The 22,846-nt window shown below is 39.1% G+C and overlaps 2 protein-coding genes across 4 annotated transcripts; one reads left to right on the forward strand and one right to left on the reverse strand.

Annotated features, from left to right (window-relative positions):
* Positions 1-5,667: 5,667 nt before the first annotated feature.
* Positions 5,668-7,950, forward strand: LOC109168920 (BTB/POZ and TAZ domain-containing protein 4-like). Of its 3 annotated transcripts, none has more exons than XM_019317781.1 (5): positions 5,668-5,999; positions 6,263-6,503; positions 6,646-6,782; positions 6,878-7,184; positions 7,272-7,950. In XM_019317781.1, the coding sequence occupies exons 2-5, from the start codon at positions 6,294-6,296 to the stop codon at positions 7,707-7,709; spliced, it is 1,092 nt and encodes a 363-aa protein (XP_019173326.1). In that variant the 5' UTR covers positions 5,668-5,999; positions 6,263-6,293; the 3' UTR covers positions 7,710-7,950. The 3 variants fall into 3 exon arrangements, with proteins under 3 accessions (XP_019173326.1, XP_019173324.1, XP_019173325.1); XM_019317779.1 differs by having other exon boundaries at positions 6,279-6,503; XM_019317780.1 differs by lacking the exon at positions 5,668-5,999 and having other exon boundaries at positions 6,009-6,503.
* Positions 7,852-11,522, reverse strand: LOC109168919 (formin-like protein 6). The gene is made up of 4 exons (XM_019317778.1): positions 9,793-11,522; positions 9,485-9,690; positions 9,170-9,411; positions 7,852-9,047 (listed from the first exon to the last, which is right to left on the reverse strand). The coding sequence occupies exons 1-4, from the start codon at positions 11,223-11,225 to the stop codon at positions 8,259-8,261; spliced, it is 2,670 nt and encodes an 889-aa protein (XP_019173323.1). The 5' UTR covers positions 11,226-11,522; the 3' UTR covers positions 7,852-8,258.
* Between the last annotated feature and the right edge of the window lie 11,324 nt (positions 11,523-22,846).

Below are 22,846 nucleotides of genomic sequence, written 5' to 3' on the forward strand. Positions count from 1 at the left end.
TCGGCCGATGATGGCCGATGTAAGCCGAGGTGCGGTGCCTCGACCGATGCTGGCCGAGGCGTGCGCCTCGGCTGATGATGGCAGAGGCGGGCGCCTCGGCCGATGATGGCCGAGGCATGCGCCTCGACCGATGATGGCAGAGGCGTGCGCCTGCCTCGACCGATGATGGTCGATGTTAGCCGAGGCGCGGGGCCTCGGCCGATGCTGGCCGGTGCTAGCCGAGGCGCGGGGCCTCGGCTGATGTTGGCCGAGGCGTGCGCCTCGACCCATGATGGCCGAGGCGGGTGCCTCAGCTGATGTCGGCCGAGGCGTGTGCCTCGGCCTCTTTGTTTTTTTTTTTTTTTTTGCAGCTTACCTCGATAGGCCGTAGGCTCAGTCAAAGGTCGGCTCTTCCGTAGAGTAGTGAGCGAGGTCATACCTCGTACTACCCTTAGGGAATAGCGTTTTCGTAACCAAACTATGAGCTTAGCCAAGAAAGCGCCCTTCCATCGGGTAGCTAGTGGGATCGGATCCCGTGCTGGCCCTTAGGGAACGGAGTACATGTACGGTAGTCAGCAAGGTACTGATCCTTAGGAAATAGCGTTTTCATAACCAAACTATGAGCTTGGTCAAGAAAGCGCCCTTCCGTCGGGTAGCTAGCGGGATCGGATCCCGTGCTGGCCCTTAGGGAATGGAGTACGTGTAGGGTAGTCAGCGAGGTCAGACCTCGTATTGATCCTTAGGAAATAGCGTTTTCATAACCAAACTATGAGTTTGGCCAAGAAATCGCCCTTTCGTCGGGTAGCTAGCGGAATCGGATCCCGTGCTGGCCCTTAGGGAATGGAATACATGTAGGGTAGTCAGCGAGGTCAGACCTCGTATTGACCCTTAGGAAATAGCGTTTTCATAACCAAACTATGAGCTTGGCCAAGAAAGCGCCCTTCCGTCGGGTAGCTAGCGAGATCGGATCCCGTGCTGGCCCTTAGGGAATGGAGTACGTGTAGGGTAGTCGGCGAGGTCAAATCTCGTACTGACCCTTAAGATACAGCGTTTTCGTAACCAAACTTTGAGTTTGACCAAGAAACGCCCTTCCGTCGGGTAGCTAGCTGGACCGGATCCAGTGCCGGCCCTTAGGGAGTAGAGTCCGGTAATTAATACACCGCCTCCACTACCATAACCGAGGACCATGGTAGAGGACGAGGCGCGTGGCCTCCCTTATTTGTTTCCTGTCACGGTTATGGTGGATGAGGACATGCCTCCTACTTTATTAACACAAGGGCTCCATAGAATTGTTTTTTTCTTATTCAACACAATTGATTAGGGCAGACCATGAACAAGAGTTACAGCAATAATTATATTATTGATCTTGTCGTGTTTTAGCGAATAACATGTTTTTTTCGCTGCACAGGCTCCCCCTCTAGCTCTTTGTCTCCTTTTTCCATGATCTGATCGTACCCCATCTTTGTGTTTGAGGAGGATGGCTCAAGTCCCTTTCCCTTTCGCCACATGTTTTTGTTCATGGGTTGCCGGTGTTGTTGTTGTTGCCCTGGATGCTTCACAAACTAAGTGAAGTATCCCCTTTGAATGAGCTCCTCTATCTGTCTCCTCAAAACGTGACACTCATCCGCACCGTGGCCGGCTTGCCTATGAAACCTGCAGTACTTTGTTTGGTCTGCCTTTGGGGAGACCTTCATGCACTACTCCGGGAATTCTACTATTCCCACCTCCTCGGCTTGCTTTAGAATGACACTGACAGGATGGGTAAGCGGGGTCAAATTACGTAGGGGGACCAGGTGAGGTCGCTCGTGGTCTCGGTCTTTCCCTGTTTGCGCGTGGTGCCTGGCTGGGCGGACTAGCTTTCCCAGGCTTCCCACTTTTTCTACCATCTTCTTCATCCCTCTTCTTCTTATCAACGTCCCCTGCTTCCGCATAACGGTTGGCTGTCCTCATCAAATCTTCGTAGGAGCGGGGTTGATGAGCGTTCAGCTGCTTGTGAAAATACCCTGACCTTAGGGCATGGATAAATACCGCGATCGCCGCCTTGGAGTCAAAGTCGTAGACATTATTGACTTCTTTTTTCCATTTGTTTAGGAAATCCTTGAGGCTCTCGCCTCTATCTTGCTTTACTACGCAGAGGTGAGAGAAGGGTTTCTTACGTTGTATGCTGCTGGAGAAGTATGTTAGGAAGCTCTTCGATAGCTCTCCAAAATTTTGGATCGACCCATCCAGGATGGTGTTGAACCGGTCTTGGGCCGCTCCATCTAAGGTGGACAAGAATGCTCGGCACATGACGGCATCCCCCGCCCCAATCATTACCATAGCAGCCTTATATCTCGTCATGTGGACACGTGGGTCGGTAGTCCCCGTGTATGCTTTGATGGCGGGCATCCTAAAGTCTCTCGGCAGAGGCACATCCATTATACTTGGGGTAAATGGCGTTGCCATCCGTACCTCGGGTTCCGGCGATTGCTCCCGTGCCTCCACCTTCTTCGCAAACTCTTCAATTCTTCTTTGTAGCCTCTCGACCAGGGCCGACTCGTCAAGGTGCCGGTGCGGGGCCGGTTCATCAAAACGACGACGCAGATCCGACTCATCCATGTGTCGGCATGGAGCCGGCTCATTGACGTGTCGCTCATCCAAGTATCGGCGTAGGGCCGGCTCATCGACGCGCTGCTCATCCAAGTGTCGGCGTGGAGCCGGCTCATTGACGTGCCGCTCATCCAAGTGTCGGCGTGGAGCCGGCTCATCGACGTGCCGCTCATCCAAGTGTCAGCGTGGAGCTGGCTCATCAACGTGCCGCTCATCTAAGTGTCGGCGTGGCCGGCTCATCAAAGTGTCAGCGCGCATCAAAGTGCCGGCGCACGGCCGGCTCATCCAAGTGCCGGCACGGGGTCGGATCATCAAAGTGCCGGCGCGCAGCCGACTCATCCAATTGGCAGCGCGGGGCTAGCGCGCATCAAAGTGTCGGCGCGCAGCCGACTCATCCAAGTGCCTGCGTAGGGCCGGCTCATCAAAGTGCCGGCGCGTGGCCGGCTCATCAAAGCGCCGCCGCACGGCCGGCTCATCCAAGTGCCGACGCAGGCTGGCTCATCAAAGTGCCGGCGCTCGGCCTGCTCATCCGATTGGTAACGCGGGGCCAGCGCCCATCAAGGTGTCGGCGCGCGGCCGATTCATCAAAGCGCCGCCGCGCGGCTGACTCATCCAAGTGCCGACGCGGGGCTGGCTCATCAAAGTGCCGGTGCTCGGCCGGCTCATCCGATTCGCACATTTTCTCAGTGAGTGATTTCTGTGCTGGTCTGCTTTTGTGTCGGCGAGGGCCTCTGGTAAAGGACCCCTCGGCCCGTGATCCCAATCTTTGCTGCACAGGCGCCCTGTGTCCCAATCGTTCAAGGGCAAACTGGGAGGGTCCTGGTCGCCGTCTGGCCGGTCCACTTCTTTCGGTGCCCTCCTCTGGACCCTCTATCCTGGTATCACGTCATGCGTCCCTCATCGCACGGGTTGTGTCCTGTTGTTGCTGGGCTTCTATCCTTCGTGGGGACTCTACCTCTATTTCCTGGGGCCGCGGCGGGGGCACTTGGCCTTGCAATCCCGCCGTTGCATGAGTTTGTGTCGTCGCCGCTTGCCGAATGGCATCGGCGGTCGCTTGGAAGTTCACGGCTTGGTTTGTTCCTCCATTATTGAGTTGTTCTCGAAGGTCCGCTCCACGATTGTTGGTGAGTTGGTCTCGGAGGTCACCTGAGGCGTTGCCGTTGTTCAAGTTGCGGGAACTGTGGGAGCTGCCGGACACCATTCTTTCAAGCTTGCTGTTGAAAGAGGGAATGAGTTGTATGTGTCGTCGCCTGCTTGAGTGTTGGACTCAGGCTCTCAATGAAAGCACCAATGACGGTAAATATGTTACTGGATAATATTATTTTGTGTAAATGAGTAATAATAGTTGTATTGCTAAATGTTTTTGTACAAGAATTAGAATATGGCCCCCTACTTGCTAGCTGAGGGGAGTTCTATTTATGCTAGGTCCTAACGGTAACAACATGAAGAGTCATAATTGGGGAGCTGAGGCTAACGGCAATAACATGAAGAGTCATGAATGAGGCGCTGGGGCTTTAATTCTCTCCCTTCAATGTAATGAATGGCCATAATGTTTTCACCCGTTAGTGTTTTGCCCGTTGGAGTTCTGCCTGTTGGAATTCCACGCGGTGTCGGGTTAGATGCCTATTGGTGATCCGGGTCAGGTGCTAGCACAATTACTCTGTCAATCTCATTCGCGCAAAGCGTATACAAAAACTAGTATATATATAACATTTGACTTAAAATCACAAATTTATGTCATTGGTTATAAAATTTACACCTTCAGTTATGGCATGCAATACATGATGACTAGAGAGATAACTCAGATAAGTTTATAAGATTTGTGAATATTGAATTAACAAAATGGTCAAATATGGTTGGCTCGATAGTAGACATATTGACTTGAGAGCAAGTTTAATGACAACTTCTCGAATTAAGTAAGTAAGTTATTGACAATTTAAGTTGATTTATTTTACTATAATTCTTTATCGATTAGAAATACAAAATGAATTTTACATAAAACACATTTTTAAATAGTGATTGTGAATTTTTTGTATAAATAAAAATAATTTTTTTAAAATTGTTCAATGGCTCAATCATTATTGTGTTGATCATGGTCTACATAGCTACGTGGATCATACTACCAAATAATGTATATTCAGGACACAAATAATATACTTTTAGTATATTAAAAATGTACATATCATTCATGAAAAGTACATTATTTGAGTACTAAAAATACATTATTTTGTATAATGTAAATTCAGTACACAAATAATGTACTTTAAAAATATACTTTTTTGTTATGATCCACATAGCATTGTGTGGACCATGGTCCGCACAATAATTTGCCTCAATCAATTGTTATGCCATGGACCGGGTCCACCTTGCAAGGTGCACCCAGGTCCAAAACGACGCAGCTTTGCGCGTCTGGAATAATGGTGCCGTTAGTGGCACCGTTTTATCAATGATTTTTTTTTTTTTTGTGAATATAGAGTTCAAAAATGGTGAATATAGATTCAAAAATTGTGTTATACTGTTAAATATAGAGTTTTGTAATTGTGAATATAGAGTTTTTTAATTGTGAATATAGATTTTAAAAATTGTGACTATTGAGTTTTGTAATTTTGTATATTGAGATTTTAAATTGTGAATATTGAGTTCTGTAATTTTGTATATTGAGATCTAAAATTGTGAATATTTAGTTCTAAAATTGTGAATATAGAAGAACGAATTATGAAGACAAACGCGAAATTAAAAGCAAGGAAGGAAGCAAATTTTTTTTTTTTTAATTCAAATGGCATCGTTTTGAAACAAAACAGCGCCGCTTTAGACCTGAATCCACCTTGCAATGTGGATCCGGGTCCACAACATAATTTGCCAGCACCGACCGCGGGAGACAGCGCGTAAAATCTAAGACAAAAATTCTAGGGAATTGACGAAAATTAAGAAAGGCACATGTGGACTAAACCTCACGTGTTTAATTAGTATTTTTAAGATAAGTTGTCATTGCATAGGAGCTGACACAGATCCTTGTCATCTTCAATCCTCATCAACTTTGCGTCCATTTTACCTACGCACAATACCCATTTCCACGAACCTTCTGATTTCTGTATATATATATATACATTCATATCCCCACCATTCATCTCCCTCTTTCTCATTTTCTTTTCAATCCAATCATTCTTGCTTTCTGCGGCGGCTGCCGGCGTATACGGAGTAATTCTCAGTCTCAGACAAGACAGCCTCAAAAGTTCTGTTGCATTTGGGCGTCTTTTAAAGATTGGTCGTGTTCTTGGGTGGGATATACAATACTGTTTTGGGATAGAAACTAGGAATAGCGTCGGTTGTTGAATAGAAGAGATCAGAACATCATAGAGGAGGAACCTGGACTTGTTTCCATCCCAGTTTTTGGTCTGCAACACAATAATACGGAGTAGTAATTAATTAAGGTAATCTCACATGATTATCAAACATGAGTTTCAGATGGGTTTCATTAAAGTTTTGATCTTTTTTAAGAAATGGTAACGGGGTAGCAGATCAACGCCTGGTCCATGCTTTCTTGATTTGTATGATGGGGGACCATTTCTTGATCTGTGTGCTTTTGGGATGAATCCATTTCCTGGGATGTATAAAATGGAGAATTCTCTGGGATTTTGGCATTCTGCAGAAATATAATGTGGTTTAACAAGTGATAATTTGAATTGACTCTCAGCTGTTTATGTCTGCAGAGAGCTAAGTGGCAGATGAGGAAGATGAGTCTTGATAAATGTTTGCCTATTCCACCTCCCCTGCCCCCTTCTTATCACCCGAATCGTTCAATGGCGAGCAGATCATCAATCAGGGAAGACTGCTGCCTTTCCACTGCTGACCGCCTCTTCGATGAAGCTTATGGAGCTGATGTAACCATTAACACAAGCAATGGCTGCGTCATCTATTCGCATTCTAGCATTCTGGTAAGCTCCTACAGTTTGCAGCCTGTACTTAAGGTTGTCTGCAACAACTAATGACACAGAATTAATGTTCAAAGTTGGCATTTTCTATGATTACAGTGGTGTTGAATAGTTGATCATCATTGTTTGTTAATTTTCCCATCAGGGTGTGGCTTCCCCAGTGATCAAAGCGATGTTAAGCAGCAAATCAACGAGGTGTGGGAGCAGACGACTAGCAATACTAATCCCGGGTGTTCCAGCTGAGGCTGTTCGAGTTTTCATCAGATACTTGTATTCATCATGGTAATGATTCTTAGTATGTTCCATTTACATCACTGATAAGTAATCGCGAAGAAGATTGAGAAGCTGATTGATTGTGCAATGTGATTCGATTGTAGCTATGTAGAATCGAAAATGAAGGAGCATGCTTTGAGTCTGCTGGTGCTGTCACATTCCTATATGGTTCCTCAGCTCAAGAGAGAATGTGAGTGGGTGATAGAGCATGGATTGATAAATACCGAAAACGCGATGGATATTTTCCAGATTGCTCTACTGTGTGATGCCCCCCGGCTTAGCCTCATAACCCATAGGTTTATCAGGAAAAACTTGAAGCCTGTTTGTGCAACGGAAGGGTGGAGAGCAATGAAGGAAAGCCATCCTGCTCTTGAGAAACTGGTTTTGGAGTCTCTCACATATGATGACATTGTAAGTATTATAACTGTAAACTGCTTTTATGTTCTAATTTAAGGTTGTCTATTGTCATTATCTGATGTGTGATTGCCCTGGTTTCAGATGGAAAAGGAAAGGCTAAGAAAGATGGATGAGAGGAAAACTTACATGAATCTGTATGAAGCCATGGAAGCTCTTGTCCATATATGCAAAGAGGGGTGTCGTACCATTGGTCCATACGATAAGGCCTTGAAGGCGGATCAAGAGCCTTGCAGCTATGAAGCCTGCAAGGGACTCGAGAAGCTCATTCGTCATTTTGCTGGCTGCAAAACACGAGCCCCGGGTGGGTGCCTGCGTTGCAAGAGAATGTGGCAAATCTTTGAGCTGCATTCGCGGCTCTGTGCTGATCCCGACAGTTGCAGAGTTCCACTCTGCAAGAATTTTCAGCTCAAGAGGAGACAGGACAAGAAAGACGATATTACATGGAGAATACTAGTGAGAAAGATTGTAAGCTCCAAGAGCATTTCTGGAGCTCCATTTTTCTCATTGGAATCAACTTGAAACCTCCATTGTAAAAACTCCTTCCTGTATTAATGTATTATTACCATTCTTTTTACACGAAATCGCGTAGAACAAAAAGAAGTTGAGAATGCCGTTTTCTTTCTATCCTTAAAAGAGTAGAATGGTGAGTCAAAGCCAAATCTTGTAAAACAGCTGTAAGAGAATTACAAAAAGTGAAATCTTTAGCTGTGGTGCCAACTGATAAAGGTACAAGAAAGAACAAAACAATAAATAATCCTATCAAATCAGGACTATGATGATGCCTAGGATTGAGGTTTTATGTTTCTCTTACTATGTATACAGCTGATAAATAGCATTCTTACCTATAGCTATACTTGTATATATTCAACTTTTGTATCTTGTCGCCCCCCATTGAGTTCCAGATACTGCTGTGACGACGTTTTATTCTTGTTTTCCTGTGCTGGTTCTGGTTGGTCTCTAGGCTCTAGCCTTTCCATGTGTGGCCAGTGCCGGTTGATTCAAGCATGTTCTTCACATTCTTGAATCATTAAATTGCACAAAAAATGTGGTTTTTTTCATTGGAATGGATCATGGTGACATGCTATCATCATCTGAGCTTCTGTTATGTCTGACATTATATCTGCTCAAGACTGGGAGCGAGGCGTTTGCTGGTATTCTGAAGGATCTGGCAGAGCCAACGACTGTTCTGTCGTGCATCTTCCCAACGTCTTTGCAGACGTTATCCAAGATTGAGAGGAAATCCCTTACAATCATGAAGATTCTGAAGGGATGAGCTCCCTCTTTGGCAGCGTCGCCATGGAAATACTCGGTCACTTCCTTCACCACAGACAAGGCCTTTCTCTCTTCTGCCTTGATCCTAATGATTTCATCTTCTGCCTCTTTCAGAAACATCTTCATCGATTCGAAAAACTTGCCCGACACACCTGGTTTCTCGAGCTCCAACACCATTCTAACCTTCCCAAGCCCGGTCTCGAGCTTGGAAACGTAGGTATGCAGGACGTCTGAGTCCATCCCTGCTGCTTTCTTGACATTGCCAAGCTCCCGGCTCAGCCCTGCAACAACCTGCAGCTCTTGCCTCTTGAGATCTTCCTCTTTCGGCTTCATGTTTGGGAGGTTTTCGTTGGGTGCAGGATTCGAATCAACCCCTTCCGACCTGATTATCTCTTGGACCACAAAATGCAGCAAGGTTGTCTTCCCATCTGTTCCTTTTATATCTACCAGTTTCAAAAGAGTGTCAAGCTTAAAGGCTCTGGCATCACCACGGTTAGTGCCCGTGTTCATGCGGTTTCCTGTTCTTAGCACAGCTTCTAAGAGCTTCAGGAATAACCTGCTGTTCTTCAATTCTTCACTTGCTTCCTGATGAAATCAAAATCAAAGAATGTGAATACACTCAATCATAGCAATTCAATTGAAACATGTATTCCGTCTCAACTAAAAGTATTAATAATACAGAATGGAGACTGAATAGCTAATATTACCTCAAGAGTTTGAAAGGACTTCCTTAAATAGTTCACTTCTGATTCAAAATTTGCTCTGTACAACATTGCTTCCACTCTTTTGAATGCAAATGGAACATCAAGAACTGTTTTGAGGAACCGTTCTGCAGATCCCAGTTTTGAGGTGTCACTTGTGCAGTCTCTTAGTTTAATTTCCTCCTCCTTGGTTGGAGCCATCCTCACCAAAGTCTCCAAAAGCTCAGAACCCAATCCTTCTGGATTTCCTGTGGCACCAATGGAGACACTGTTAGAGGTGATCTGAAACTTAGGGAATCTTGAAAATCAGTCTGGATTTACCATCTATAAGTGCTTCAGAAACCTCCTCCTTTGTCACATTCAGTGCTCTCAACAGGATTGCTATGTTCTGGGATTTCTTTGGGTCAAGAACTCTGTTTTCCTGCTCAGCCGGAGGGACAACGGATTTGGGTTTCTTAATGGTTTCTTTCGGGACTGAATTTGCAGAATTACAGCCGAAGAGCGATTCCATCATGTCTTCGTTCAATCTGGAGAGGGAAACAAGTGTTCCAGTATATAAATATACACATAACTAATTATTTTAGTAACAATTTTCCAGAACTAAGCAAGATGAGCAATAATTCACTTACTGGAAGGAGCTGGATTTGAGCTGGTCCCAGACGGTGGCGCGATCGGATGTTGCTCGTACTTTGTCCCAGTGCAGAGCTTTCAGCTTCGGTTTTGAGCCGTCGATGTCGTCGGAATCACACCTCTCCAGCGTGCTGGGACCTCGTTCTGTTTCGCCGGAAGGGCTTGTCTTGGCACTGTCTTGCGGTGTTTTGGGGATGGGAAAAGATTCTTGCTTTGCCGGTTCAGATGGAGCCAATGGCGAGGAGTTTTTCTGGGAAATTGCTAATTTCCGCGGTGCTGACGACGGCGGCGGCGGTGGTGGTGGTGGCGGCGGAGGTGGAGGAACTGGGAGTTTTGATGGTTGCTGGGTTTGGCCGCTTATTAATTGAAGCCGCGCCATATCTGGCGGCGGAGGCGGTGATGAGAACTTTGCCCTTTTAGGAATGTAAGGCATCGTTGGTCTATCATATTGCGACGGCGCCGGAGATTGTTTGATTGACGGTATAATCGCCGGCTTTACATCCGACGGAGAAGCAGAGAGGCGTGATTTCGGAGAAGTTCTCTTTGAATGAGGAGTAGAAGAATTATTATTATTATAATAATTATTAGCACGCGCCTCCGCTTTTGCCTGGCTCCGCCGCGAAACGGGAGTGTAGTAGCCGTCATCGTTGCTGACGGTGGAGCCTTGCGGCGTGTAAAATGCGGTGTCGCGGCTCTCTTCATCGGACGATGACATTGCCGGCGGAGAGGTGATATCGGGAGGCGGCTGCGGCTTGCTCAGCGGCGGCAGCGGCTGAAGGTCGGGACTCGGCCGGTACCGATCGGATCTTTTCACGGAGCTCAGTTTCCGATACGGCGACCCGTTTGCCTCGTTGGTCTCACTAACGGACGTCCGAGTTGACGGCTCCACCGTCCCAATGTACAGAAAAGTTGACGGCGGCATTCTCGACTCCTCATTGATCCTCTGAGAGCCGCCGCCGCCGTCGCCTACGAGCTTTTGAGATTCGTCGGGGCGTTTCACGCGGTGTTTGTAGAGGTAAAATCCCAGAGCGGATAACATTCCCAAGGTGACAATCCCAACCGATAACGCAATTGCCACTTTCTTGACCGGCCGCGACGGCTGCGAGGCGATTGGGTTCGACACCGGCGACTCATTCTGCTGAGCTGGCGGCGGCGGCGGCTGTGGGTTCTGATCTGGACTCTGCCCGCCGGGAACTTCCGGGAAGAAGGGCTGCTCGGGGCTAGGCAATACAGGATCAGCCGGCGGCGGCGGTGGCGGTGGCGGAGGGGCCGAGTCTGTTCCCGCCGGCGGCTCTGAACCCACCGGAAACAGCGGCTGATGCAGAATTCTTCTGCTATTCTCCGCCCCTGTACTGTATCCCGGCGTGAAAAACGTTGCTGCTGCGACAACAAAAGACAGAATCAACAAATGACGGAAACCATGAACGCTCATTGTGCTGTTTTGCCGGTGATGTTTTCTTCCTCCCAATTCATCTCCGGGTTTTGTTCCACAAAACTCTGCAAGTAGAGAGAGAGAGAAGACTGTAAAAAGAAGCTTCTTTGAGCTGCAAGATCTGGATTCTTGAGTGGGTGATGTCAGCAGTTAGCCGCACTTTCTCTTTTTATCTTGAGTTCCTTTTTCATATTTTAAGCTCTGCGTTTCTTTTTATTCTTTTTTTTTTTTTTTGCTAATTCTATCTTTAGCTTCAGAAACAGATAGGATGCTATATATGACAACAAAATTTTGCGATAGTGAATATAGATTCTTGTAATATGTATTTTGAGAAATATATTAAATGTATTCGAGATTTGTTTATATTTTCGATTAGAGCTTAAGGGATTTGTTGATTTCAAAATATAATGGACAAAAACATTACTTGGCCTATAGATTGAATCAAAGACAAACAATTCTAAGTAGCGAAACCTACATATGATAAGGCAATCATCACAAAATAGAGACGTTACTTAATTTCAAATAATAATGTTACACAAACCTTAGTTCCTAAGTCAGGGTATTGCTTCCTTACCAACTAACGCTTATATCAAATTTAGGTCTTACACACTTTGAAAATATCCATATCAAGCCGATGCAAATTTACCTTCCTCGTCACACAGTATTGCGCTAAAAGACAAAATCAAAATTTGAGTGTGTAGTGGGTGTAATGAATAACTTGTAATTACACTCATAAAACCTCTAAAGCTTTTGGCTTTAGATATACTTGGAACCAAGCCATATACTTTCTTTGAGTGTTTATTTAACTAGTAAATTACCCGTGCAATGCACAAATACTTTTTTTTATTATATATTTAAATAATAACATTAATGATAAAAGTATAAACAATTCTAATATTTGATAATGTACATTTATTTGAAATTATAAGATTTGTATGTTAGTGTTGAAATTGATTACTTAAAAATTATGTTAGGGAAAGTATTATTTCTTTAATTGTCATAATTTTTAAGATTTTATTCAAAAGCAATCAAATCAAGTGCACGGGTAATTGATATTATTGGAAGTAAAATATATAATCATCATGAGAATGAATTATCTATGTTTAATTACCATAATAAATTTAAATGTTAAATACGATTGGTAATTACCAAATGTTATTTAGATGGTAAATAGTATATAGTAATTACCTATATAGATTACCATAATCAATAAATTAACATATGGATCACTATTATAAATAAGGGAGGAAGCCTTTTAGGTAAGATATATTAGAAAACTATATCAATTAATTAAAATGTGATAGGTAATACTAAAAAAAAATTAAAATATAATAGAAAAATTATATTAGAGAAATTATATAAGGGAATTATTTAGCTAGTATCAATTCTGCTAATTTTTCTTAATACTATATTTATAATTACCGTTATAAACTGATTTAATAGGAACATTTAATTAGGAACTTATTTTAAGAGTTTTGGATTATTATTATTATATTATTAATATTAGAGAAATTATATTAAGAATTTTGATTGGAGACTAAATCAATGATTTGATCATTATCAATGATTTTATTTAAATTAATTATGATTATTGTTTGACAAATATGTCCATAGGCACTTTTATTATATATATATATATATATATATATATATATATATATATATATATATATATATATATATCTAAAAACATATAAGTGTCAATACAAGTTATGTCCTTGATTTTTGTCCCTTTTTTATATGCTAATAAATATATACATTTTGCTTTAATTGTTGTACATTTGATTTGTATTGGACAAAATCACCCTTACACCGTTATAACACCGTTAGTATTTAATATATTCACCAATCTTACCATACACCTACATCTATCATATCTTTTTCCTATTTTTAAAAATTATTTTATTAAAATTATCATATAACAATTAATTTAATTATAAATTATATTTTAATTAAATATTTATATGAATATTAAATTTTATATATATATATATATATATATATATATAATATGTATGTATATAAATAATATGTATGTATATTATTTGTGTATACATATCAATATCTACTATACTAATAAGAGCCCAAGAGAGTTAGGCTTATAATGGGTAGAAAAAATGGCGGTCAAATTTTTTAATCAAATGAATGGCTCAAATTGATTATATTTTAATTTTTCCTTAAGATTTCCTAATTTATCCTTAATGAATATGATTATCTGTTAACTTTTCCGTTAAATATTATCTTTTCCGTTAATTTTTGTTAGTTCACCGTTAACTTACTCATTGATTTCAATAAGAAAGGTCTTAGGTTCGAACCCCATCCCAATCAAAGTTGACATAAATAATAATTCAGTAGCTACAACAAAAAATAATACATATGCATTTCTTTAATTTCGAATAATGTGTCTACAATTTCTTTATTCAAAAAAATTATTCATTATCAATAAATTAAATAAGAGAAATAATTTCATTAGTTATATTGTCTTTATTTTTCTCTACCATACAAATTCTTTACATTCAAATTCATCAATTGATTATATCCGCTGCATTATCTCTACAATGTCTTTATTTAAAAAAAATATTCATTATCAATAAATTAATTAAGAGAAATGATTTTATTAGTTATATTGTCATTATATTTCTCCAATGTAAAAATTCTTTACATTCAAATTCATCAATTGATTATATTCACTACATTGTCTATTATCTTTATTGTGCACTATTTTTTAATTAAATATCAAAGTTATAATACAAAATAATGCTATATATTTATTTACCAAGTATTTTATTAATACCATGAAAAAATTAAAAAATATATATAATTAATAAAGCCAATCATATTAACTACTTGAAAGATTTGTTGACAAAGAGAGTATTCAAATCACACAACAAATAAAAGTGAGAACTATCTCGCAATGTCCTTGTTTGACAATCAGCAGTTAGCGGTTAGCGTTAGCGGATTTGACCAGCGAATTATATCAAGGATTGGTAAACAGATATTTGAAAAAATTAGCTGTTTAGATTAACACGTAAAATGACCTAAGGGTATACATATATTTAATAATAATAATAATAATAATAATAATAATAATAATAATAATAATAATAATAATTGTTTTGAAAAACTAAAAATAAAATAAAAAATATAATTAAGCCAATCATATTAAATGCTTGGGGGATTTATTGACAAAAATAGTATTCTAATCACACAACAAATTGAAGTATGAAACTACCTCGCAATGTCCTTGTTTGACAATCAACAGTTAGCTTTTCAATATTAGTATATATTTAATATTTTATGCCCTAATTTTTATTTTCTCTCCCTTATGTCACGTATTTGGTTTCAACCATACCTATACAATTATTTTATTGAAAATTATAATCAATTTTGACTATATTATCTTACATTTGTAAACTTAGAATTACCTATTTAAATATGTAAATTCAACATTCGATTATCTATGCATGAACAATTCTAATATAATATTGCCTTTATATACTTTAAAGTACTTATTTAAAAAAACATTGGGCATTATCCCAATCGCGCGATGCGCGTAAAAACACTAGTATCATATATGTGGGTGTCAGCTTAATATTATTTGTAAATTATTTTTATAAAATATATATATATATATATATATATATATATATATATATATATTGTTTTGATCATTATATTCAAATATATGATAATTCAAAAGTATCATCACTTTAAGGAATTATGAAACATAATTTTAATTAATTTTTTAAATTTTGTTATTTAACAATATTTTAATATTGGGCATAGGTTTTTCGCGCGTACAAAATGCTAGTGTGTGTGTGTGTGTGTGTGTATATATATATATATATATATATATATATATATATATATATATATATATATATATATATATATATATAGGGATGCACTCAGGTGCGAATAAGTGCCCAGGAAGGAATATGCGAACGAATCAGCGCGCGACACGTGTCCAGATCTAATAACTTAAAAAAAATGCGGTGGCATTTTTGTAAATAATTGAACATCGAAGTGCAAGTAAAATCACTTACAAGTGCACCTACTTTCACCTATAAGTGCATGTAATTTTGTCTTGTTAGCATTCACTTTCCGCAAACATTCATGCACCTAGGTGTGTTTATAACTATATGTGCAACTATTTATAACTATAGGTGCAACTACTTATAACTATAGGTGCACCTACTTTAACCTATAAGTGCATGTAATTTTGTCTTGTTAACATTCATTGATCTGAGTTCAGCGGGTAGTAATACCCCAGAAAACCACTCGCAAACATTCATACACCTAGGTGCACCTACTTATAATTATGTGTGCAACTACTTAGAACTATAGGTGCAACTAAGTATTGATGCTCAGTGTAAATTTTTACTTGCACATATAATACATTTTACATGCACTTGTAATACATTTTACTTGCACTTTGATGTTCAATTATTTACGAAAATGTCACCGCGTTTTTTTAAAAAATCAGTGTTTCTCATCCATTAGATCTGAACACGTGGACGGACAGAATACATTCCTATATATATATATATATATATATATATATATATATATATATATATATATATATATATATATATATATATGGTGTTCTTCCTTGTTATACTTGTGTGTTTATTTAATGTACAGCCGTTGAAATTAGCAATGGTTAATTTGATGATATTGTCGTATGAAAACAAAGCTTTCAGTTTAGTTACGTATGGTGTTTTTTTTTTAAGCATTACGTATGGTGTTAATTGTTGATATTGTCATAGAAGGAATGGGCTTCTTGGAGGAAGAAGAAGAAGTATAAGATATCTGAAATGGTGATGTTTAGCCTTATAATTGGATAAACAATGTTAAAATGATGATTTTACCTTATTTTTCACGGCCTAAACGGCTGAAAGTAATGGAATGACCACGGCAAGTTGAAATTCGAAAGTTGAATGGTCAATTTAAAAGTTTATAACTAAACGTGATGAAACCACCATACTCGGAGAACCTCGTGCGACATTAACTCTATAAATTTTGTTTTAAAATAATTTTCATCGAGTAACTTTAAATACATTGTTCAATATTAGTATCAATCATACTCGATATTATTATGTAAATCAAATAAGATTATATTAAATATTTTACTTTTAACTATAAGTGTGTTTGGTTCATGGATTTAATCATCAAGAATGCAAATCAAATTCATAGTTAGTATTTGGTTTATAACTTTTTAAAACACAATTATGAGATTTCCTTAAATTAAAAACATCATTCCTTAATTAAACCGGGTATCATTATTATTTTTTTTTTTTGAAAGGGAATAAGAATAACTTTATTAAAATAGATGCTCAATACAAAAAGGAATCACTGATAACCAACACAACGGACCAGGCTGAGAACGAGTAGCTCTAGCTAGTGCATGAGCAAACTTGTTCGCTGATCTAGGAATAAAATAAATGGACACTGATTCAAAGTGTCGTTTGAGAGATTGACACTCATTTAAGACACAACCAACATAAGAAAGATCTCATGCCATACTATCGAACCATTTGCAAACCAACTGGGAATCCGAAAAGATCACCAGTTTATTATCTCCTCTTTCCTTTGCCCAGGACAAAGCTTCCTTCACGGCCATGGCTTCTGCAAGTAGCACATTCTGCATACATCTAATGGAACCATTTTTAGCCGCCACGTAACCACCATTAATGTCCACCATATAAATCGCAAAATAAGCATCGTCCGAATCTGGATAAATCGCTGCATCAACAAAAACTCGCATCGTACCTGAAGACACACACATCTGATTTTATTAGTAATATATGATTTTTACGTTTGAATTAGTGCTTTTAAATTTTTTTTTTTTTTGATTTTTTTGTTAATATATTAGTGTTTTGAATGTCATTATATTGGGATCAATTACCTTGATTTTTTATTTTTGTATTTTTAAAACCTTTATACCTGTTATATGATACATAACCAACATCAATATTTATAATCATTATAATTTTACCCTATTACCAAATACTAAACCTGTAAAATACTTCTACCAAAACTTATTAAGATTAAGTATTTGATTCTCTAACCCAACACACCCTAAACTTGGTGGCTATTTTTTGAAAGGAATGACACGTGGCATGAGAATCTGATTGACTGCTTTCTGGGGTGCTTTAAAAATAAATGGACGATGGTGACCACGTAGTGTTGCGATAAAAAGGACCACGTTGAGGTCCTTTTTCGTCCTAAACAAAATTGTTATTTATATGCTTTGCTTTTTCCGTCAAAACCGAGGCAAACGACGTTTATTACTCTGTTTGCTTTCTGTTGCCGTTAAATAGTTCGTCTCCCTCACCCAACTTTTACGCATCAAAGTCAATCTCTGTTTCGTATGGCAAGGGCTTAATCGACATATAAAACTTTGCCATCACCGGCTCTTCATCAAACACGCCACCTATGCTACCGGCCACATGATTGGACGGTGGGGATTGATGGGACATTCAACATTATACACAGTCAAATTCCAACATTACAAAATGTTTTTTCTTTTTAAATAATAATTTATTCTACCAATGCTAAGTGGTCTAATGGTACCTGGATTGGACTTCCATTTAAAGTAAAAAGTATATGAATAGATGCTACATTGTAATAGAGCCAATAGCATTAAAAATAATAATAATATAATTTATTCCAAACTTTAAGAAGTACGGATTAACTTGATAAACATAATGATTTAGTTTAATTTTTAATAAAAGTTATTAATTGCCTTTTTTATTTGAGTCAATTTTAGACTTCCCCATAAATAAAAACAAATAGGAGTGTATTAACTCATAAATTTTGTCATTAATATATGAATTCAAATTGACAATGAATTAAAAAAAAAAAAAAAGGCAAACAAATAGAAATAATTGACACACTTTCAATATTGTTAATATAATCATTTACGGAGTATATTTTTTGTATCAGATATTATCATCATGTATATTGTCAAAATTATGATATTTGTGTAGGCCCAACAATGTAATATCATTAACCATTATTACACAAATTGGTCAAGTGAGTCGAGATCTTGTAATTATAACATGCACGAGGGTGTGATTGAGTGAGAGAGATTCATCTATTCTTAACTAAATGTCAATGTCTAATTCTTTAATTTTGGGTATGAAGTCGTCTTAAATCTACAACCCAATTCCAAAAAAATAAAAAATAAATAAAAAAATAAAAAAATCTTGCAGGTGAGAACATGCTATACCTGACCGTTCTACACCATTCTCTCTTCCCCTATGACTAGAATACAAAATATATTCATTTATGTATACATAGTAATATATATATATATATATATATATATATATATATATATATATATCTTAGATAGACAACCAACATTGAAAATAATGAACTTTTATTAAACTGGTTTAGTAGACAGTATTTTGGAAGAAGAATGAACCTCTGCTAAAACACATAACCTTCAAAAGTCATAACTTTTTTAATCGTTCAATGTTGCCAACTTGAAATACGATCACACATAAATTAATACCAATAGTTTTATATTATTCCTGATTATTGTTGTTGTGTTTGTCTTATATAAGGATTAGGAATATGAGTTTATCTCATATGATGAATAGGAGTGAAAGGGAGATTATATGCCTATAAATATATTGAATGTATCTCATCACCTGGATCACCATCACAAATAATAATAGAATACTTTCACTCCCGTGGATGTAGGCACATTGCCGAACAACGTAAATCTTGTCTTCTTTATCCTTTTCTGCCATTATTATTTTTCTTGTTCTTGTTAATCTCAACAAATTGGTATCAGAGCACTGTTGAGATGACCAGTTCAAGTACAAAATTTGAGGTGTCAAAATTTGATGGTACAGGGAATTTTGGGTTATGGCAATCTAGGGTAATGGATTTGTTGGCACAACAGGGTCTTCTGAAAACTTTGAAGGCGGAAAAGCCAGCTAATCTGGAAGAGGATGATTGGGAAGATTTGAAGGAGCGTGCGGCAGGAACCATTCGGTTATGCCTAGACGATGGAATTGTGTATCACGTTATGGCCCTGGAAGCCCCAAAAGAAATTTGGGATAAATTGGAAACTCGGTTCATGGAAAAATCTCTAACGAACAAACTGTATCTAAAGCAAAGGCTTTATGGGCTTAAGATGCAGGAGGGTTCAGACTTGGTGCATCATATTAATGTCTCCAACAAGATAATCTCAGATCTGGCCAGGCTTGATGTCAAGATTGAAGATGAAGACAAGGCGATGATCTTGCTATGTTCATTACCTTTTTCCTTTGAACATCTGGTGACTACTCTAACATACGGGAAAAACACGATTAAATACAGTGAGATCTCTGCCGCCCTGCAGGCTCATAATAAGCGCATGCAGAGTGTAGGAGATGGATCGTCTGTTGGTGAAAGTTTGTATGCTAAAGTAGGTCAGGATCGTGGAAGGAAGCAAGAGAAGGGTAATTCTGGGAGGAGAAACTCTAGGTCTAAGTCCAGAAATAGCAGGAAAATCTGGTGCTACAAGTGTTATGAGATTGGGCACATAAAGAGAGACTGTCCAAAGTTGAAAAAACAACAAGAGGCGGCGAATGTGGTGCAAGCTGATGACTCAGATAGTGAAGGTGATGTTCTAGCAGTTTCATCGAGTAAGTTGTCAGATGCTTGGATTCTAGACTCAGGATGCTCTTATCATATTACACCTAACAGGGAGTGGTTCACAACCTATAAGTCAGGTACTTTCGGTTCTGTTTTTCTGGGTGATGATAGATGTCATAATATCATAGGTATTGGTGATGTTAACATCCAGATGTATGATGGTATTGTCAGAACTTTGCATGATGTCAGACATATAACGGGATTAACTAAGAACTTGATTTCTCTTGGCAGTTTGCATGCTAATGGTTTTATTCATAAGTCTGAGAGTGACAAGGAAACCATTAAAATTAGTAAGGGTGCTTTAACTATGATGAAAAGGAAAAGGACCACATGGAACATTTATAGGTTGTTGGGTAGTACTGTTGTAGGTGGAGCACATTCTGTTGAGTCTAGTGATGATACTACTAGGTTGTGGCATTTACATTTGGGTCACCTTGGTGAACGTGGTTTGTTTGATTTGCACAAAAGGAATCTGTTAAAAGGAGTTAAATGTTGTAAGCTAGATTTCTGTGAGTTCTGTGTCCTTGGGAAACAGACTAGAGTCAGTTTTTCTACTGGGCATCATAAAACTAAAGGGATTCTAGATTATGTGCATTCTGATGTTTGGGGACCTACCAGGGAACCTTCAATGGGTGGCTCTCGATATTATGTTACATTTACTGACGATTTTTCTAGGAAAGTCTGGGTGTATTTCTTGAAACATAAATCTGAAGTGTTTGAGAAATTTAAGTTGTGGAAAGCTGAGGTTGAGAACTAGACTGGAAGAAAAATCAAGTACCTGATGTCTGACAACGGGACAGAATATACTGAGAAGGAATTTCAGAAATTCTGTGCAGAACATGGAATTCAAAGGCACTATACATTGCGTAAGACACCACAACAGAATGGTGTTGCTGAGCGGCTGAATAGAACCATTGCTGAGAGAGCAAGGTGTCTCAGATTGAATGCTGGGCTCTCTAAGTGTTTTTGGGCAAAAGCAGTGAACATGGCATGTTACTTGATCAATAGATCACCACGGACGTCACTTGGTGGCAAGGTTCCAGATGAGGTTTAGTTAGGTAATCCTGTAAGTTTTGATCACTTACGAATTTTTTGTTGTCCTAGCTATGTTCTTATTCCAGGTGATGAGAGATCAAAGTTAGATCCCAAGTCAAAGAAGTGCAGCTTTTTGGGTTACAAGAAAGGTGTAAAAGGATATAAGTTTTGGGATCTTGCAACTAAAAAGGTGGTGATTAGCAGAGATGCAGTGTTTGATGAGAATTTCATGTTCCAGCCTAAGAAAGAAGATACACTAGTTGATGGTTCTAGCACAGTAGAGGTGGATATGGATCGTGTACCTTTGAGTAAGAAAGTAGTTAATCCACCTACGATTGAGACTCAAGAAGTTGCAGATTCTACATCTGCAGCATGTTCGAGTTCAGAAAATTTACAAGATTACAGTTTGGCTAAAGATAGACCGAGACGCACCGATGTCAAACCACCTAGTAGGTATGGGTTTGAGTATATGGTTTCTTTTGCACTTCTTGTTTCTAATAATGATCCAGTTACCTTTCAAGAGGCTATTTCTAGCCAGGAGAAAGATAAATGGATGACAGGTATGATTGAGGAGATGGAGTCTTTACATCAGAATCATACTTGGGAGTTAGCTCAACTTCCTCAAGGAAAGGAGACTATAGGGTGCAAGTGGGTCTATAGGAAGAAGCCACCAGTATCAGAAAAAGAAGGGGAAAGGTTTAAGGCTAGGTTAGTTGCGAAGGGGTTTTCTCAACAGAAGGGGATAGATTATGATGAGGTTTTGAGGTTTTCTCTCCTGTTGTTAGACATACTTCTATCAGATTAGTACTTGCTTTGGTAGCCATTTGGGATTTGCATTTGGAACAAATGGATGTGAAAACTGCTTTTTTACATGGTGATCTAGATGAGCAAATTTACATGAAACAACCTGAAGGGTTTGTTAAACCCGGAGGTGAGCATCTAGTTTGTCGACTCAAGAGGTCTTTGTATGGGCTGAAACAGGCTCCACGGCAGTGGTACAAGCGGTTCGATGCTTACATGATTCAAATTGGCTATACACGTTGTGAGTATGATTGTTGTGTCTATGTTAAAAGCCTTGGTGATGGTTTTTTTATTTTTCTGTTACTGTATGTGGATGATATGTTGATTGCTGCTAAGAGTATGAATGATATTACTGCATTGAAAGCTTTGTTGGATCAGGAATTTGATATGAAAAAACTTAGGAGTTGCACAGAAAATTCTTGGCATGGAAATTCACAGGGATAAAGGTGCAAGAAAGTTGTGGCTAACTCAACAGAGTTATATAGAGAAAATTCTTGACAGGTTTGTGATGAGTAAGTCTAAATCGGTTAGTACCCCTTTGGCTAATCATTTTAAACTCTCATCCAGTCAGTGTCTTCAAACAATTAGTGAGATTAAAAATATGGCAAAGGTTCCTTATGCTAGTGCAGTTGGCTGTTTAATGTATGCAATGGTTTGTACTCGACCTGATTTGGCTCATGCTGTTAGCCAAGTTAGTAAGTACATGTCTAAACCTAGGAAACAGCATTGGGAAGCAGTTAAATGGATTCTCCGGTACTTAAGGGGCACTATGGGGCATGGTATTGTATTTGGGAGTCAACAGAATGAGCATGTACTCATGGGATATGTGGATTCTGATTATGCTGGTGACATGGACAATAGATGTTCTACAACAGGGTATGTTTTTACTCTTGGGGGTGGTCCTGTTTGCTGGAGATCATCAGTTCAGTCTATTGTAGCTTTGTCTACAACTGAAGCAGAATACATGGCTGTGACTGAGGCAGCTAAAGAGGCTTTGTGGCTTTCAGGTTTGATTAAGGAGTTGGGTATTGAGCAAGATGGAGTTCAATTACACTGTGACAATCAAAGTGCCATCTTCTTAGCTAAAAATCAAGTGTACCATGCCAGAACCAAACATATTGATGTAA

This window comes from Ipomoea nil, unplaced genomic scaffold (genome assembly GCF_001879475.1).
Source record: "Ipomoea nil cultivar Tokyo-kokei standard unplaced genomic scaffold, Asagao_1.1 scaffold3231, whole genome shotgun sequence".
Lineage (NCBI taxonomy): Eukaryota > Viridiplantae > Streptophyta > Magnoliopsida > Solanales > Convolvulaceae > Ipomoea > Ipomoea nil.